General features: G+C 53.5%; 1 protein-coding gene across 1 annotated transcript in view; it reads left to right on the plus strand.

Annotated features, from left to right (window-relative positions):
* Positions 1 to 2,084: 2,084 nt before the first annotated feature.
* Positions 2,085 to 19,864, plus strand: part of TGFBI (transforming growth factor beta induced) — a 32,460-nt gene continuing 14,680 nt past the window's right edge. Inside the window, exons 1-6 of the mRNA XM_059174639.1 lie at positions 2,085 to 2,266; positions 6,841 to 6,939; positions 16,548 to 16,612; positions 18,432 to 18,592; positions 18,893 to 19,057; positions 19,302 to 19,448. Of these exons, the coding sequence (XP_059030622.1) occupies positions 2,112 to 2,266; positions 6,841 to 6,939; positions 16,548 to 16,612; positions 18,432 to 18,592; positions 18,893 to 19,057; positions 19,302 to 19,448 (792 nt within the window). The 5' untranslated portion in view covers positions 2,085 to 2,111. The remainder of the gene's footprint in view (positions 2,267 to 6,840; positions 6,940 to 16,547; positions 16,613 to 18,431; positions 18,593 to 18,892; positions 19,058 to 19,301; positions 19,449 to 19,864) is intronic.

The raw sequence follows: 19,864 nt of genomic DNA on the forward strand, positions 1-19,864 counted from the left end.
TCAGTGCTACCCTGAAGTCTCCCTGAAATCTGTCCTCCCACGTCAGGCCCCCAATAGCTTCTACTGTCCTAAGTAGGAGGTGCCCCTGCCCCCATCCCCTCAACTGTTCTGCTCCATGACTCTCCCTGCACCTCCTACTCTGATTATCCCTCTTTTTCTTTTTCCTTTCCATCAGCATTCTAACATGTCTGAGCCTTTCTTGATTTTGTCTTCCCCTGACCCCGATCCTGACTCTCCCTTTCCCTTCCCAGACAAGATTCTCAAGCGAATTGTCTATGCTCTGTACTCGCATCTCCACCCCACCCGCTCACTGTCAAACCACCCCATCTGGCTTCAGCCATCCTCTTGCCCACAGCCAAGTCCCCAGTGGCTCTCTGTTTGCAACACTGCAGGCTCTTTGGGTCTGTCATGTGGGCAGCAGTACTGCGAACAGCCCCTCCTTGACGGCCCCCCTGCCCAGGGACAGCCCCGCGCTCCCCATCTCCTTCCACTCCATCACCAGCTTTGTGGCTGCTCTGCGCCCTCACCGTCACGGCCATCACCCACCTCCTGCTCTCTCTGCCCTCCCCAAGAGTCCATGCTCTCCCACAGCCTCAGCTTCATGTGTGCCCAGGGTGACTCCCACATGTGACTCTCCACCCCCACCCTCCCAGAGAGCCACAGCCTACGTCCTGCTGTCCGTGGGACACTCTACCTCAATCAGTCACAAGCACGTCAGACCTCCCCTCTCCTGGCAAACCTGCAACTCCATCCCTGTCCCTTATTGTACAAACGGCGTCCCCACCCATCGAGATGTGTGTGCCAAGAGCACCTGAGACATCTTGCCTCTTCCCCCACCCCTCCTTACGTACAGCCTCCAGGTCCTGCTGGGTCGGTTACCTCCTCCACACCCCTCGAGTTGGCCCCCCTCTCTGCATACCCATCTCTACCATGGATGGTCCCGCTCTCATGTGCCCCCTTCCTAGTCACCTGACATTCCTGCCTCCAGGGTGGCCCTGCTTTATCTGAGGTTCTCTCAGCCTGTTCCTGACACTGATCATGTCACTTGCCCGTTTTCCCACCACGAGCACTTAGCTTGGGTCTGGGCCCTGCAGCACAGTCTTCCAGCTTCCTCTCTCCTTGACTCTACCTCCCCATTGTTCAGCCAACAGGACAACTTGAGTTCCCTGAACACGTGCCCCCTTTTGCTGACCAGCTCCTTCTCACCCTCAGGTCTAAGACCAGATGTCACTTCCACAGGGCCAGGTGCTTCCTTGGGGCTCCCAAGGCTCCAGCTGCCATTCTCCATGGCACATTGTTGGCTCATGGATCTCCCAACTGTGAGCTTTTTCAGAAAGAGCCCAGATGTCAATCACCAGGCCTTCATTGTCTCCCCAGGGCCAACAGTGCTGGGGGTGGGGGGAGCAACTAGTGGGTGATTAATAGGTGCTTGGGTGAATACTGACGGCCCCTCCCCTGTGACTATTTGCAGAGGTGCTCTGAGCTCCTCCAAGGCAGAAATCTAGTCCCTTCCATCTCTTTGCAGAGTCCTTCAGGCCCAGAGTACTGAAGAGAGGTTTAAGGAAAGCGAATGAGTGTGCACCAAGATGAGCAGACCCCCCAACACCCTATTCTGGGGGTTCTGAGGGTAGCTTAGTTTTTTGGTTTCTGTCAATCCAAGTGCTACTCCTTTCCTGTCTTTCAGTTAGCTAGCCAGGGTGAGGCCAGTTCCAGAAACATCCCAGAAACACAGACAAGTGTGAAGGGAGTGCGGAGGGCATCACCAGTGCCCTGCTCCCCTAGAGTTTTGCAGCCAGAGGTCAGGGAGGGATCTCAGGGATGGGGCTCTGCAGGCCTGGAGGAGAGGGAGGTGTGAGGAGCCGGCCTGCCGCCCCTGCGCCAGCACCACCCAACCACGCCCGCCGGAGGGGCCTTGGCCCCTGGGGTGGGCGCCGCGCGGGGAGCGCGGGGGTGCGGGAACTGCGGGAGCCGCTCATGGGTGCCGCGCTGCCGGGGGCGGCGGGCGGGAGGCGGGGGCGGCGGGCGCCCGGCTTCCCCGCCCCTCGTGGCCGCTCCCTCCAGCTCGCCGCCTACTTAACCTGGCCCTAGGCAGCGGCGCTCTCACTTCCCCGATGTCCGCGTCCTCCCGCTCCATGGCGCTCCTCGTGCAGCTGCTGCCCCTCGCCCTGGCGCTGGCCCTGGGCCCCGTCGCCACCCTGGCGGGCCCGGCCAAGTCGCCGTACCAGCTGGTGCTGCAGCACAGCCGGCTCCGGGGCCGCCAGCACGGGTAAGCCGGCCGCAGCGCTCGGGGTGGCCGTGGGACGGGCCGGGGGCGCGCGGGACAAAGCACAAACGGAAAGCAGGAGGCGCGCCGGCACCCGGAGGGACAGGCCCTGCACGGGGTGTACAGAGCGGGGTGGGGGACCTGGAGGGCATGCCCGCAGGAGAGGCTACTTGCAGAGGAGGGGACGGGCGAGCTGACCAGCAACACTCCCCATCGGACCGAGAGGGCTGGACAGATAGACGGCCAGGGCTTTCAGCCTCCTCTCCCCGGAAGGGGGTGGGGAGGGGGGGAGTTGGCAGCTCTGCCCAGAATAACGGTGGAAAGGTAGCCACAGGGCAGAGAGGAAGCCCACCCAGCCGGGTGCAGATTCCAGTGAGGCCAGGTCCTTCCAGAGGGCGTCTCCACACGTGGCACAGGGCCATGCAAGCTGGCAGTGTCCAAAGCCCGGAAGCTCCTGCTCACCTGGCCAGGCTCCGCGCCCACCACAAGGCACGGCAGTGGCAGTGTGGCATCTCCTCCCCTCACACACGTGATACAGACTGGGAAACTGAGTCTGGAGAGGATGCTTCACTTTCCTGCAGTCCTGCACTAGACCCTGGAGCCAAGATTAGAATCTGCCTTGAAACAATAGCTGGGAATATAAGTGTGGGACGTTATCATTGTGGACAGTCCTTTGAGACACTGCGGATGTGTTGGCTTTAGGAGGCAAACCCAGGCAGAGGGTCCGACCTGGTAAAGATCCCGGCGCAGACCCAGACCGGGATGGCTAGTATTTCTACATCCCAAACTAAACCATTGTGCCTCACACTTAACCAGGCTTGGCTATAGCTTCCAGCCGACCTGAAAAGAGTTACAGCCAACTCTTTTTTCACAATGAGGTAAAACTCTATGTGGGTAAAGGACATGGTAGCCCACATGTCCCTGGGCCCCAGTAGGAGCTCAGGTGCCATTGGGTCTGGATTTGAACTCAGTAGGGCCCAGACTGCCACATGACCGGGCAGATGTGTACTCAAGTCAAAACTCACTGTTAAGGGTGACTAGAGTTGACTTCAGAGGCCTTACAAAGCCGTGGCTCCCCACCCTGAGGAGGACCCCAGGGGTGCGTACAGGCTGCCCCCTTCAGGGGTAGTCATCCTTGTATCCCGTGCCTGTGGCCTTATATATGGGCTTACTTGGCCCATCAGGTTCACAGGACTGTGGGGAGGGGGATTTCTGCAGGGTGAGCCGCAGCCTCAGTGCCCTCCTGGAAAGAGCAGAGCACCAGGGAGTGTCCAGGGGTCTTTAGGGCAAGGGGAGAATCACCTTGGGCTTGGGCTGTGTGTGCAGAAGGCTGAGGGTCAGTTCAGAAAGTTAAGGGGTCTCTGAGGCTTAAAATCCAAATGGGTGTCCCTGGCATTCTCACTGTCTATGCCCAGCTCACCTCTGTCTTCCTGCCTTTCTTGCTAAAGAAGCGTGTTCTGATTGGGTGCCACAGTGTGCCTGGGAAGTTTCTGTTCCCTCTGTATCTTAGCCACTAAGTCAGGAGAGGATCCGGATAGCAGTCTTGCCCCCCCAGAATGGTGTCTCTGTGCACACCAACATGAAGCTTCCCCAAGGGCATTGGCATCCTTCCACCAAGAATCACTTCTGCAGAAATCCTCCTTGCCTTGGGAGCCCAGAAGAGACACTCACCACCTGGAAAATACTGCATTATTTTATTTATTTATTTATTTATTTATTTATGCAAAGCAAGTGCTCCTTAATATGAATTTTGGATATTAGACCAACTTCCTCTGCACCCCTCCTCCCCGTGCCTCTGCAGGCTGATCCTGTTGTTTTGGTTCTTGGGGTGTCTCGGGAAAGGCCTGCAGAGATCTGTGATTGGCAGTATGGTCTGAGAAGTCACACCTGTACCCCCTCCGCTGTAAAGTGTGGGCCTTTAGCCGATGAACTGTAACAAAATGGTTGTAAGCACAGTTGCATTTACTGTGACCATCGTGCCCCCAGAAGTACCACGGGACTGTGTGGCCTTGCACATGGGTGTGGCGCCCTGTGCAAAACGCATGACCTTGTTCAAGCCCCAACCCTCCATTTGCAGTAAGAAGTGGTGAAAAGGGAAGAAAAATCTCTGCTGTTTTAAGGCCACGCGGTGTTCTCCAAGACCTGACGCACAGCTGGCAAGTGTGCCTCACCCATGCACAGCGCTCTATCCCCCCCACCCCGCTTGCTTGCATCTTCACCACCACATGGGAGATCTGTAGTTTGTGTTCCCATTTTACAGATGGAGAAACTGCAGCTTAGTGGGAGGGAGGGACTTAGTTCCCGTGCAGAGAGCTACTGGGAGCGTAGAGACTGTGACATGGTCGCCTGACTCCCGGCTGCACCCATGTTGCTATAGAGAGGGACAAAAATACTGACAGAGAAATAAAAATGCGTTCGCACTTCTACCAGCCTCCCCAACTGGGCTGGATTTCCTGGAGCACTTGATTCTCAAATCCAACTGGAACAGCAGAGCTGTGGTGCTGAAGGCTGAAGGCCCAGAAATGGCGAGGTCATTTCGATTAGACTTCAGCCTTGATTTCCTGTGTATACAGCCCACCCCTCCCACCCTGCTGTGAGCCTCCGCTCCTATCTCAAAGGGCTGCAGCGGTGGAAACTCACTCCGCAGAGGAATGTTGGAACCACATCCACAAGAGACTCACTGAAGATTCGCCAACCGCCTACGGAAAGTTGCAGGGAATTCATCGACAGTAATTGTTTCCTGCTCGGTCACATAGAAGAGCTTCTGAGATTGTACAGCAATAAACAGTACCTAGGGCTGGAGTGTGGCCAATGGGGACTCTCCCGGGGTTATGTGGGGACGGCTGTAACCTGTGAATCTCAGGCAGCAGACAGAGGGGCAAAGGGGCTTCCGGTAGAATCCTCAGGAGGGACCCAGCTAGGGCTAAGGGGACGTGGGCTTACCTCCCTGCTGGCCTGGGGTTTGCTCTCCACCCTTAACTTCCCCTGTCCTGCCCCCTACGTCGACTCACTGCTATGTAGTGGGCCTACTTGGGCCACTCACCTGTGTCCCCTGAGCCACAAACTGGACAAGAGGTGACATCCACATGGGAGAAGACAGACAGCAGAGAAGCAAAGTGTCAGTGTGCCCTCCTACACAATAACCCAACTCTGAGCATTTGAGAACTGCCCATGTTCCCGCAGCCAGCAGGCCAGGGATGGCAGGTGCAGCTCTCACTGAAGGAGCCGTGTCTTCCTGGCAGCAAGTATGGTTACGGAGTGCATTTTTAAAGTAACAGAGGAACTGAGATGTAAAAGTCACACCTGAATTTCTCAGGACGCAGAGGTTTTCTGGAAGCCTCTGACTCTTTGCTTTGCTTTCCTCTGACTTGTGCTTTGGCCAATGAGCCTGACCCGAGGCAGGAAGACAACCCCCCCCCCCCGCCCCCACAGATGTCACCACATAGCCACAGCTGACTCCTTTCGCCACGGGCTCCTAATGACAATCCCGCCACCACATGCCCTGGGCATGGCCCAGATCATGACTTGGTCCATGGATTAAAAAAACATAAAAACAAACCCCCATGGCTATGGGAAGGAAGGCTTCTCAACAGAACTGTGGACATTGCCATCAGCTTCTCCAGAGTTCCCGTGGACTCCTCTAAGTGGGTGGTCCCAGGAGCAGTATTTTCAACAAGGTCCTTCTGAAGTCTCTCTTCACCCTGACGCAGGGCTAGGGCCCCAACTGGGACATAAAAGAAAGAACAAGGCAGGGAACCCTGTTCTTTGGAGGGCAGGGAGATACATCCTCTCTGATCAGTGTTGGATTCTGTTTGGTAGCAAGCATCAAACAAGGGCTATATTCCAGGTCAGATGTGCACAGAAGAGTGTCCCCTGGGGCCCTGGAGGAAGGTTTTCTGGGGACAGCGGACTTCGGATGGGGCCTGAGTATGAATAACAGAGAGAGTCAAGTGGAAGAGCATCTCCTAAGAAGGTCCTGACCACAGTCAGTTTGGTTGTGTTCAGAGCTAAGCCTCTGGCCTAGGGATGCAGAGTACGTCTGTGTGGCACTGCCTGGGAGGTGCCAGGTCCAGACCTTGGCCTCCCCTCATGACCGTGAGGCTGGCCATGTCCCGGGAGGCCGGGTTAGAGCCTGTGGACATTTTGGCTCCAGGGTTGGGGGTACAGCGAAAGGTTGGGAGCTTTCTCTCAAAGCTGCTTTGCTTAGCAGACATACACCTTTGCTCCTTGTCTCCATCTGGCGCATGTGTCCTAAACATTCTGAGATGCTTTTATCTATGCATACCAAATATCTGTGTAGAAGAAGGACCCTTACATGAAACCATGTCAGCGTGTGAGATGCACTTAGACAGTATTTAATATGGTAGGAAACTTGCAGGGGGCCTAGACATTGCTAGAGAGGGTGTCTACCCCTGAGCTATCCGCCCCCCAAAAAAAAACACCCTAAAATGACTGTATACCTTCTTCATGTCTAGAACATTCTGATGACCCAGGAGGGCCCACACTGGGGGTGGGGGAGGACATGGTGGTAGGGGGGCATGCTGCCCAGTTTGCTAACACTGCTGCTTCCATCTCAGCCCCAACGTGTGTGCTGTGCAGAAGCTCATTGGCACCAACAAGAAGTACTTCACCAACTGCAAGCAGTGGTACCAGAGGAAAATCTGTGGCAAATCCACGTGAGTATCTGTGGCCGCTCGAGACCGTGTAGCCACGCTGCGAGGAGGGCAGCCAGGGGGGCCCTGGGCCTGGGCCGGCCTTCTGGAAGGTTAGGCCGCAGCAGGAGTCATGAGGGTGCCTGTGCAGACGTGTCAGGTTGCTGTGTGCTTGGGAGTGGCCTTTTCAGTAAGCTGGCCGGGGGCGGGGGGGGTTATATTTTTAAGGTTCCTGACAAGACTTGGATACAGTTTTCAGGACTGATGTGGGATTATAAGAAGCATGAGATACAGGGGGTTGCGCTTGTGTGAGTGTGCGTGCTTCTCCTTCCTAAGTGGGACCAAGTGAGCGGAGGTGCCCCCGGCCTGAACCTCTAGAAAGGAAAGCCCGTTGGCAAACTTACACACCGCTCCCGCTCTGCAGTCCTAAGGTAAACACGCCCAAAAGACGGTGTGCCTAGAAATAGGCATGTTAGGAGACAGCAAAGCCTCAGCTCAGCCTCCTGGGTTCCAGGGCTGGCTCTGCCCCTTAGCTGGGCAGGTTGCTTCACAGCTGTAGCCTCGTGTGCCCGATGAGAAAGGACTTCCTTATGGGATCCAGGATAGCCTCAAGTCCTGAATGCAGTGACACAGCCACAAGCTGAAGGAGAGGCTTTGCATGTAGTAAGTGCTTACTTAGTAAGGGCTTCCTGCTGCTCTCATAGATCTGTGCCCTGTGGACCCAAGGGACAGTGCCTGTGGCATGGGGACCAGCGTGCCTCCCACAGGCCTTGCTGGTGCCAGCATCCGGGGAGGTGTCATTGACCCCAGGGGCCCTGCAACCTGGTGGAAACAGAATGGCGTGCATGTTCGAACAGAATTCCTGGGTGACCTAGTTCTGTTTGGGCACCAAGAATCAACCGATCTCAAAGCTGGCTCTCAGTTGCAGACAGGAAAAGTGCTCTGCCACTTGGGAGGGCTTGACCTTCCTCTTGTCTGCAGAACAGGAGGGCTAAGAGCCTCCGAGTCACTGTCTTGAACTCCTTCCCTTGTTAGGGATTTGTAAATGTATTGCCTGGGACATGGGTTTTGAGGAGACATCTCTTCCCACTCCATAACCTGCTGAGGGAAGGGAAAATGCTCTTTCCTTAAAACGGACGTAGAAAATAAATAGTCCAACTTCTGACCCTGATTGTCTTCGGTTCTGGGTACAAATCAAGAGGAACTGGGGATCATGGCAGAGCTGGAGAGAGACCAGCAACCCCCTGGAGCTCGTGTAGGGCGGGTCCATGACTGCTGGCCCACTTGACCATGCCCAACCTCAAAGGTAAAGGCTGAGTGAGCTAAGAGGACACACCTCTGGGTTCTGGGAATCAACACCCAGCAGTTATTCTTGCTGCTGTGGACAAAAAGAGATTATGCGAATTCTACACCATACATTCTTCTTTGGTGCCCCCAGCTAAACACACATAAAAAGACTTTAGTGCTGCTTAATTTTTCCCCCTGTGTGTATATCATCTACTCAGTTAATTAATTACTTAACTAAACATAGAGCGAGGCCACATGTAATTGCTTCTCAGAAAGTGACCAAAGACATGTACCAAGCAAACAGCTCTTCTCCATCTCAGAGTCCTAGGTTTCAAGAATTGCCCATTTTTGTTGGTCCTGATTTCCCTAGAAATGAGACCTACTTCTGACATCAAGCTGGCCCTGGGGTGGCACGGGCTGTGGTATTTTGGGTGGCCTTGTGTGGAAGCATTTGCCTGCCCTGTTAACAGTAACTTGTTAATGTTTCTCGGCACTTGTCTGGCTGACACCACTGTTGGTGACGAGCCATTTTGGCTTCTTGGCTCTTGGCATCTACATCCTTCTCCACCTGGGTGCCAGGAGGGGGCACAGGCCGCTCAGCGGTATTGACCCATTCTTCCCTCTGGGCAGGCTTGGCTTTGAGAGAGTGCTGCTGTCTCACCAGTAAGCGCAGGGGGAGCCTGGGAGAGAAAGTGAAGAGGCATTGGGCAGTGGGTGTGAAAGAGCAGGGTCAGGTAGCCTCCAGAGCCTCATCAGGGCCTCTGAGCTGGTCTGACAAAGCCACCAGGGCTTGGTGTGGCACCTTCAATTCGTCCAGGTGGCCATTGCTTTGGGCGACTTCCAAAAGAGGAAATGAGGCTAGGAAAGCATGAGTTGATGAAAACTTCATGATCCAGGACAAGAGGGTCCCTTCCTGGAACATCACACGCAGTATCGGGAAGGTGGAGCTCACTTGGAAGGGGGCCAGAGGACTCGGGGTGGGGGAAAGGGGAACTCATCCTCATTGTCGGGGAGCTGAGATGGAACAGCCTTGCCCTTCACTCATGGACGGGGCCTGAGGCCCGTGAGCGAGCTGCCATCTGTCCCCCAGAGATTCAGTGCCACAGCTGGTCAGGAAGGGAGTGGGGGGAGGGCTGGAGTTGACATCACCCTCGTGAAAATGGGTCCCAAGGTGCATTTATTGGGGTGAAGGGGTGAAGACCAGACTGGGAAACGGGGAGCATAGTTGCGGTTGGAGCAAATAGGATCGTCTCTGCATGGGGTCCACTGGGCAGTGAGAATTTTCTCAGCAAGACTCTAGGAAAGAAGCTGGAGCAGAGGTGTGTGCTGGGGTACAAGAAAGCAAAGTGTCCCAGGGCGGGAGGCAACATAGGTTGCCTAAGGGCCCAGGTCTGGAAGAAGAATTTAAATTTGAAAGAAGACAAGTGGCACCAAGCCCAGGGCCATGAGGGGAAGACTTGGCAGTGTCCAGTCCCACAGAGAATCCAGGTGCCTGGAGCTATGTCTCTGCTTCAGTGAGGCCCTGGATTCCCAACTCCATGGAGGAAGGGAGGGGGCTGGCCACAGGACCCTAGCTTGTCCTCTGACAGTGGCTTTTCTGCATTTCCAAAGAGAGAAGAACCTGAGTCTTTGGTGCTCCTTGTCAAGCCTGCCATATGGATTTTATTACAGGAAGCGGTTACCAGCGGGCCCCTATTTAGCGACTCGAGTGAATTTTATTAGTTGGAAATTCACATTGGCTTTTCTTCCAGATCCCAAAGAGCTTCAGGGTGATACGATAGCTAATCAAGCAAAAGAGGGCCTGGCCAGAGCCAGCGTCCCATTCTGTGATTCCAGGCCCCAGTCTGATCGGTAACCATAAAAACTTTCTGTGCAGCAGCTTGAGCCGAGGTGCAGGAAACTGTGGTCAGGAAGCCTTGCTGCCTCCCGACAGGCCTCCTTTGTGTGAGCCCCACGAGAAGGAGGCCTGCTTCACCGCCAAGTCGTGTTGGAGTTGACATCACAGGGAGGTAATAGTCATCGCTGGGGCTCAGACATCAGACACGTGGCAGAGGCACAGCCAGCTGGGGAACAAGCAGGTAGGGGCGGTAGCTGTCCGTTCCAGAAGTCTTGAAATGGTTTCATGAGCAGCAACACATTCATGAGCTCAGTAGCCATTCTGCAAAGCTAAGATGAGCTGGCAGGAGGACACACCCCTTCCTCTAGGAGCCGGCCTTGCTCTGCCCAAGGGCTTCGATATTCATACTTCTCCAGCTCCACATTAAAGCGTAGAGATTCAACTTCTGGCAGAGGTCACTGGGGTATGGCTGAGCCTGTCCCTCAGCCAGCCAAGCCCTTGCCAGAGGGTCTCATGCTGGCAGGGCCCCCAGGGACATCTGTTCTGAAGCAGAAGAAGAGCCCTCCTTTTCCTCCCTGTCTTGTCCCCCACAGCCTTGTTCCCACGAGCATGGTGAGGAGCCAGCCGGGGATGCCAGGCTCTCCCCACACCGGGAGCAGCACTTCCTTCCTTCTTTCCTATTCCTTGTGCAGCCATCAGGGACCCTCTGGATAATGTGCTTCAGAATAACAGATTTGACATCCACCTAACACCACCTTAGTGGTGTTCTGGCGCAGGATTGCCTGAAGGTTCTGTCCCACTCTGTTACCTCCAAGGTGGCAGCTTAGCTGACATTCGTTCTGTTGTTTCCGTGCATCCATGCAGCATCTGGGGTCCTGCCCTGGGGTAGGCAGAATGACAACTCCCTGAGATGTCCACATCTCATCCCTGAACCTGGAACTAGGAAAATGAGCCTTTGCTGATATGATTAGGTTAAAGATCTTGGGAGGGGAAGATTATCCTGGGTTATCTGGTATGTGGTCGTAAGGGTCCTGTAGGAGGGAGGCGGGTAGGTCAGAGTCAGAGAAGGAGATGAAGTTAGAGTAATGTGACTGCAGGCCGGGAAGTGCACGCAGCCTCCAGAAGCTGGAAAAGACAAGGAATACATTCTCCCCTAGAGCCTTTCATGAATGAAATGAAATAAGGAATACAGCCTTTCATTTCAGCCTCATTAAGGCCGCTTTGTGATTTGTAATCTGGAATTGTAAGATGATAAATTTGTGTTGTTTTAAGCCACTAAATCTGGGATTATTTGTTACCAGAACAATGGGAAACCAATGTAGGCCCTGTCTGTTGCATTCTGTAGGTTGCATTTTATGGGGAATTTGTTTATCACACCGTCATAAACAGTGGTCTCATGCAGGATATTGATTTCAATGAAGTTATTAATCTAACTACAGTTTTTAAGTTTATACCTGCAGTGTTTTTTTTTTTTAAAGCTCAAGAACTGAGCCCTTAGTAAATATCAAGCATCTGTGAAGTACTTTTCATATGTGAACCCATTAAATTCCCATAGTCACCCTATGAGAGCAGTATTATTATTAGCCCATTTTACAGAAGGGGAGACTGAGACTCCGAAAGGCTAAGGAATGTGCTCAAAGTCATCTGCTGGGAAGTGGGGCAGGCCTGATGTCTCCAGGGAAAGTAAACAGTAGCAGCTATTGTTAGTCTCATGGGGAGATCCACAAGCGAGCAGCCCTGTAGGGCCTGAGTGACCTGTCCCACATCGCTCTCTACAGCCCTAAAATCTCTGCCTGAAGGTCCCAGAGACAAGGTCTCCTGAGGGGCAACAGAGGCCCTTTAGCTTAGACTCACCAGCCACCTTCTGGTTGCTCACCCCCAGTCTGGTGATCGTTGTGCTCCCTGCTACAAGGGGACTCCTGGTCAGATAAAAGGGCATGGGAACTCAGGAGACACAGTAAGTGTCCAGGCGCCCCCACAATGTGTGCACCCACTCCATACACACAGATTGTCACCAAACATGTGAGTACATTTTTTAAAGTCTCTGTCTTCTCATGAACCAAGCTGGACCCTGGTTAATGATGGGGCCTTTGGTGCTGGCCATGAGGTCAAAGCAAGCACCCTCCCCCACCTTTTTAAAAGATTTTATTCATTTATTTGAAAGAGAGAGAGTGAGAGAGATAGAGCACAAGAGGAGGTAGTCAGAGGGAGAAGCAGACTCCTGGCTGAACAGGGAGCCTGATGTGGCGCTCGACCCTGGGACTCTGGGATCATGACCTAAGCAGAAGGCAGCCACTTAACCGACTGAACCACCCAGGTACCCAACTGAGCCCTTTCTCATCAGAGAGGTCAAGATTTGGACTTTCTGCTGGAAGCTCAAAAAAGCTCAGCTTAGTTTCCAAGGCCAGGAGAGCAGAAAAGGAACCAGGCGAGGTCAGCAGTCCATGGGGGATGGCTTTGTGTCTAGACGATATGGAGCTGTGTTTGCTCTGCGACTCTGTTTGGAAATCATGACCCGCTGAGTGGTTTACCTTCTGTCACGAGAAACTGGCACTCAGACTGCATTCCTTGCTCCACCTACTTCCAGAGTCTGGTTCGTCCCTAGACATTTACAGCCATGACAACCGGCCGGAACTGTGAAGTGTGGTTGGAGAGAGTGATTGTTTTAATTTATTATATTAACTTCTTGGAAAATCATTTTGAGGAAAGAACTAGCAATGCTTCTGTCTGTATCTGATCGTGAGTAACGCTCTGGAGGCCATTGGCAGAGAGCCTCCTAGCCACCTCTATCTTTAGACCCTGGATTGACACTGTCTCTCCTTCCTCCTTTAAAGGCCCTTCTAGATTGGTCACCTTCCCTCACCTTCTTCCTCAAATGGTTCTTCTGATTGGGAAAACCAAAAAAAGAATAGTCATGTCTCATTGTCCTAGAGATAGTCTTTTTCTGAGGTTTTTTACTTACTGACTGTGTTGGGTCAAGAAGAAGCCCAGAGCCTCTCATCAGAGCAGCTTTCCCTGGTGGAATGCGATTCAGAGAGCAATAGATCGGTTCTCTCTGCACGGGGAGGCCAAGGAACTGGGGAGACAGAGATGAAGGCTCCTGTGTTTTCCCTTCTTCCTGCCTTCATCCTAGAGAAGGCTGTGATGGCCCCCAGCTCCATCTCTTCACAGCACCCATGTTTTCCTCAGCCAAAGCCAAGGGGAATAGCACACTGGGCTGTGAGCAGGCACCGCTCATCCAGAAAGGTTTGGTCAAGATCATCTCAATGGGCTTGTCTTCTCAGTCTGTAATTTCCAGTTGCCTCTGCCTCTCTGCCATGCAGACAGGTTCTGAGCAGGCCTGGTTTTGTGGGGACAGTAGGGAAACCACTGGCCAAGGAAGCATCTCAGCCCAGAAGGCTACCAGGCTGGGGGTGAGAGGCATGGCTGATGTCCTCGTACCTGGGGAGTGCCAAGGATGCCAGACTGTGGCAGGAGGAGGGCAGAAGAGAGAGAGAGGCAAGTGGGGTGGGGGATGAGGAGAAAGCTTCCTGGCAGAGCCACACTTCATTAACCAGGGAAAAGCCCTCGGCTGGTGGACCAACCTCTGTGCGCTGCCCTGTGCCATCCACATCCAGCCGCTGTGGGACACGGGTGCAAAGCCCACATGGAAAGGGGGCTGACGAGGTGGAGGGCTCTGTCCTCCACACCAAAGAGAGCACCTGTGTCCTCTCAGTGTCAGGTTACTCTGCTTGCCCCCTGTATGCTGCTAAGAGCAATGGAAAAGGGATGAGACCTGATGAAATTGGGGGGGGGGGGTCCTAAGTCTGCCCCTACCCAGTTGTGATCTTAAGAAACCCTTCTGCCCCTGAGAGCCCTTGCAGTTTTCTAACCTAAGTATCTTTCTTCACGCTGAGACTTGTCTGCTTAGATCTCTTCCTCCTCCAGCTCTTCAACCCCTCTTCTCCCCACTACCCCACGACCAGTTACTCCCACCCCACGCACAGACACATGGAGCCGCAGAAACTATAAAGTTCACACTCGGTGAGTTGGCTTTCTCTGTCCTCAGTGAAATTCTGGTGAGGCCGCCTGAGCTGTGGAGCTCTCTTCAGGTTGTTTCGTTTTGTTTTGATTTGAGATAGAACTCAAAAGCTGACACCCTGGAAGAAGAAATGTTGGCGAGCCCAGCTGGGAGTTCCAAGGCATAGAGTATGCAGCACCCCTATGCACGGGAGACCCCTGAGATGAGGAGGGCTTTGAGGAGAAGACCCATCCTCCAACTGTGCTTCTCCAGTTCCATGAAGTGTCAGCCAGGCACTTTTAGAAATATGCTAAGCTTTGGCAGACTTGACCTTAATTCCACCTCTGCAGCGCCAGGCCCAGAGCCCTGGTATTTATCAGAGAAGCCCTGGGATCCCACGCATGGGTGTCCACTGGATCTATGGGCCTGAGGCTTGGAGCTCTCCCTAGGATTAGCTGGGAGAAGCCAGCAGAAACTGTCCTTTGAAAGACAGTTTCTCTGCCCCCTAGAAAGAATCCTAGTGACTAGAATCATGAGTGTGAGTTTGGAATGAACCTTGGAGACCATCTAGTTTAACCTCACCCCATTTCACAGATAAGGCAACAGAGACCCTGAGAGAAAAGTGTACCTTTGAGGTCACTCTACTAGTTACCAATGGGTCACAAGTCAAGTTCCCTAATTCTCATTGTTTCCATGACACTATGTTGCCTTTGAAGGTTGCCTGTCGGTCAAATCTGACTTTCATGGCAGAAGATGACTTTAGTCTCCAAAAATAAAATTGTGGGTCAGTCAAGGGAAGTCCTGAGTCTGTTTAGCCCTTATAAGTAGAGCCCTTATGGGTATGGAGATGAAAGGTTAGAAAGGACCAGGATGGGGGAAAGCTGGAGAAAAGGAGGATGAGGTGGGCGGAGGGAAGCAAGGAGCAGGGCAGAGAGGGAGGCGCATGACTTGTCACTCCGCAGCGATTTGCTGGAGGACCCATTTCTGGCAAAATGCTTCCAATAGCTCCCCAGCAGCCTGAGACTCCTAGCCAGTCAGTGTCTGAAACTCCCCCTGGATAACAAATGAAGTCGGCTGTGTCTTCTCATGACTCACCAGGGCTCCCCTGAGATGATTCCAAGTCATTTAATAAGAGCAGAATGTCCTGGGTGCATTGAGAGCACCCTGCCTGGCCCCAAAGCCCTGTTTCTTCCCCCTCTGCCTGCCTGTCTTCCGGCAAGGTCATTAAACATCCTGGGAGAGCCCTGTGGTAGGCAGTTCTGTGGGCAAACCTGCTGCAGTTCAAGCCCGAGTTGTCTCCTGTCCCAAAAAGGGTGAATCCCTGTACAGGAAGGGAAGGGACAGGACGTGGCCACTTGGCCCTGGTTCAAAGGCTGTCAAAGAAGGCTGTGTTCACCCTGCCTGTGCGGGGCTAGCCTTACACAGAACCCGGGGAGTCGATAAGAAGCAAGTCTTTCTTAGCTGTAAGCCTTTTGATCACTTACTTCCTTGCCATACGATTTGAAACTCGGGCTTTTGGGCTTCCAGAATAGTGGGTTCACTGAAGCTGTGTGTTTCAGACCTCCAGAGGATGGCAGATGTTCCATAATGGACTGGCCTGAGTTGGGCGAAGAGAAAGTTTTAAGATTTTCTGCCGAATGATTTCAAAGTTTAACACTGTAGAGTGCCAGTCTCATTTTCATCCAGATACCAAAGCATTAAGCAAAACGGGCAGTCGCAGGTGCTTCCTGGGAGGACGATGAGATGGTTGAGGGCTGCGAGGTTTAATGGGGCACACTCTGCTATGTCATCCTTTGTACATTTTCAATTTGAAACCATAGCATTGTTGTTACTAAGATTCTGTTTTTAATTTAAAGAATGAAAGAAAAAAAAAAAAACACCCCAAAGGAGCTTTGTCTTAATTTTAAAAGTTTTAAGGTTTGATTGTGAAGACGGAAAAGCTTGATGATGATCTCTATGCTGTCCTTCTTGGTTATTAAATCAGAAGTCTAGATGAGCACGGGAGATTTAGTCCAATGACTTTTGCGGGATACACGCATAGGTTTTCCAGAGGGGGCACAGAGACCCAGGGAGGAGACAGGGCTGGCAGCAGAGGCCCCAGCAGGTTAGTGGCAGCGTCAGCCAGAGCAGGCCCAGGGAAGCACCCCCCTTGCTCCCCACTGCCTCTCAAGAACGCCGACCATGGGGTTCACCGTGAGTGAAGCTGGAGTCAAATTCCTGGTGGGGGTGTTTTCTAATCCCCCTACGGAACGTGCTGCCGCAGTCCCAGCAGGATTGCTGTACGGATGGCAACCTTGGGAACATTCTGCAAAGCTGAGGACGAGTGACAAGCTCCTTGCTCCTAAACACCATGATGCACCAATACAGCTGATTGAATGGTCTCCTCTGAGAGCAGGGTGTTTTACCACCCTTTCCCTTCCTCTGTCTGTGGAGGCACCACTTCCCCAGGACAGCGAAGAGGAGGGAAGCCCTGTGTCGCCTTCACGTGTGTTGTCTGTCTCACTGCAGAGTCATCAGCTATGAGTGCTGTCCTGGATACGAGAAGGTGCCAGGAGAGAAGGGCTGTCCCGCAGGTGAGTAAGCCAGGCCTGCGGCATTGGTGCTGGGAGGGGGAGGAAGCAGGGAGGAAGGAGCCCCCACATAGCAGGCAGCAGAGTCCATCCACAGGGGGGTACAGGTGACAGGGCTGCAGGGACACCCTCCCTGCATGTTCTCTGGCTCGGGGCGCCACACGAGAGCCAGAGGATGGAAGCTGGGAGCAGGGAGCTTCCTGCACTGCTCCTTTCTGTGCAAGCTGACCTTCTTACGTGGCTGGTGGCAGACTCCAATTTCAACCTGCCCATGCTCGCCTCCGAGCAGAAGCAGCTGGGCCTGGGCTCTGGCCTTGTTGTCTTGGGCTGGGAGGGATTCTAACCACACCCAGCATTTCTGATCCGCTCAGCTGGAGAGCGGGGCTGGGGCACCGAGCCACCCCCTCCTCCCTCTGTTGGAACTTGAGCCTTTGGAGTCCATTGGGAGGAGGGTGGCCAACCAGGCAGGCTTTCCCAGAACCAGCACAGAGAACCACGCCTGGCCAGAGGAGCCAAAGACCGAGGCACCTAAGAATTTTATCAGAGGATTTCCTTTAAGCATACCCCCCGTCCCGCCCCCACAGGGACTATGCGGAGGAGGAGTTTAAACTTTGAAATTTGGTAATTATTCCTTGAGAATGTGGGACAGACTTGAAAGGACAGTTTGGTTGGTGCCAAGGTCATAAGGGGGTGGAAGGGCAGGTGGGAATTATGTGGTGGGGAGAGGAGAATGGCCTGTGGGAGGGGAAGGCCTTCTATGCTTCGGGCCACTTCTGGGTTTTTAGGAAATAACATTTTATTGCTTGGAAATAGACAAAGAACCTGGAAGATTTGTAATGTTCTTTCATTCCAGTAGAGGCCATTAGGAAACCAGTTTCAACCAGATAAATCAAAAAGCCCAGTTTGTAACTAGAATATCTATTTTGGGTGTATATTCCTGCTGGTATTATGTAAACATCTATGAACGGGACGCCTGGGTGGCTCAGTTGGTTAAGCAACTGACTCTTGATTTCAGCTCAGGTCATGATCTCTGGGTCCTTAAGAGCAAGCATGGGGCTCTGAGCTCAGTGGGGAGTCTGACTGGGATCCTCTGTCCCTCTGCCCCACCCCTGACTTGTGCTCTCTCTTTCAAATTTTTATATGTCTGTGAACAGGGGCTCCTGGGTGGCTCAGTGGGTTAAAGCCTCTGCTTTTGGCTCAGGTCATGATCCCAGGGTCCTGGGATTGAGCCCTGCATCGGGCTCTCTGCTCAGCGGCAGTCGTACTTCCTCCTCTCTCTCTGCCTGCCTCTCTGCCTAATTGTGATCTCTGTCTGCCAAATAAATAAATAAATAATCTTATATGTCTATGAACAGAAGCTTCATTTTCCTGTGGCTAAAATGATGAAAAATGACCAATTAGTAGAGTCTCAGCAGGGAGGCATTTGACCCCTTTAAAGAGTTGCTTTAAGGAGTATGTGACAAGGGCACCTGGGTGGCTCAGTTGGTTGGGAGTCTGCCTTTGGCTCAGGTCATGGACTCGGGGTCCTGGGATCAAGCCCCACTTCAGGTTCCCTGCTTGGCGAGGAGCCTGTTTCTCCCTCTGCTGCTCCTCCTGCTTATGTTTCTCTGTCAAATAAATAAATAAAATCTTAAAAAAAAAAAAAAAAGCAACTTGTCACTCATAAAGTGACAGGCTTTCAGCTGGCCCATGGTGGCCATCCTTGGGCTTTCCCACACACCTGTCCTGCAGAGGTCTCATGCGCTCTGCACACCAGGGAAGGTGTGGTCTGGTTGGGGCAGGCTCCACAGGTCCGTCCCACCTCTGTGCTCTGCCCCTGCAGCCCTACCTCTCTCGAACCTTTATGAGACACTGGGCGTCGTTGGATCCACCACGACTCAGCTGTACACGGACCGCACGGAGAAGCTGAGGCCCGAGATGGAAGGGCCCGGCAGTTTCACCATCTTCGCCCCCAGCAACGAGGCCTGGGCTTCCTTGCCAGCTGTGAGATGACCACCTTACTTCCCAGAGGGGTGGCTGGTGGGCCGGAAGTGAGACACTGTATAGCGGTTTTCCACTGTTGCACGAAGCTTCTTCCTTGAGGCCTCAGATGAAGTCAGGGAACTTGAGTTAAACTATACCTCACTAGATGGCTTCCTGTGCCCACCTATCCAACTGTCTAGACGTTATGTTCACTGAGGAGGGGTCCTTGGTTTCCACAGTAACTTTCCCAGGGTAGCAGGAAGCCACCTCTTGCTCCTGTGGTCAACCACCCCCTAACTGCCGCTCTGGCCTTCCTTCCAGGAAGTACTGGACTCCCTGGTGAGCAACGTCAACATCGAGCTGCTCAATGCCCTTCGCTACCACATGGTCAACAGACGGGTCCTGACAGATGAGCTGAAACACGGCATGGCCCTCACCTCCATGTACCAGAATTCAGGCATCCAGATCCACCATTATCCCAATGGGGTAGGGAGTCCCCAGGGACCCAGCATTGCCCTGTATCCACCCTGAGCCCAGGCCCAGTCTGCACGTGGGGCTGGCTCTGGGGTGAGGTATGCTGGAGGTCATCCCCACCTCCTGCACCTATTTCTTCCTGGGCCCTCCGGTTCCATGGCTGTGGAACCCACATGCTGCCCTGTTTTCCCCTGCTGAGGCTTCGGGCCCACCCCTCAGTAGGTGAACTGGTCATCCTCATTTCTTCTCTGCACAGATCGTGACCGTGAACTGTGCTCGGCTGCTGAAAGCCGACCACCACGCCACCAACGGTGTAGTGCACCTTATCGACAAGGTCATCTCCACCGTCACCAACAACATCCAGCAGATCATCGAGATCGAAGACACCTTTGAGACCCTTCGGGTGAGGGACTGCCGTGGGAGAGGACCCCGCCTGGGGACACAGGACCTCTCAAAAGGGCCTTCTTCCACAGGAGAAGCAGAGGGTGTCTCTTCATGGGCATTTAGGAGACATACAGTCTGTTCTTCTAAGAGCCCATGAACGCAAATGGTCCACTCATTACTGAGTTTGACCACGAGGGAGCATCTTAATCCACTGCTGGGAAACTCCCTCTGCCCATCCTCTCCTCTTTAAGGCTGTCCTTTTGTGACTCCCCCCAAAAGTCCCGTAGTCTGTAGCACCGCAGGTCCCTTTGAGCCCTCTGCTACCTGGGCCTGCACTTCTGGGCTCCAGCAGTAAGAGGGCCCTCCCCCACTCCCCAGGGGCACTTTCCATATGCAGGACTAGAATAATGCCAGGCTTCATGACCTTCTGGACCG

This window comes from Mustela lutreola, chromosome 5, assembly GCF_030435805.1.
Source record: "Mustela lutreola isolate mMusLut2 chromosome 5, mMusLut2.pri, whole genome shotgun sequence".
In the NCBI taxonomy this organism is placed as follows: Eukaryota; Metazoa; Chordata; class Mammalia; order Carnivora; family Mustelidae; genus Mustela; species Mustela lutreola.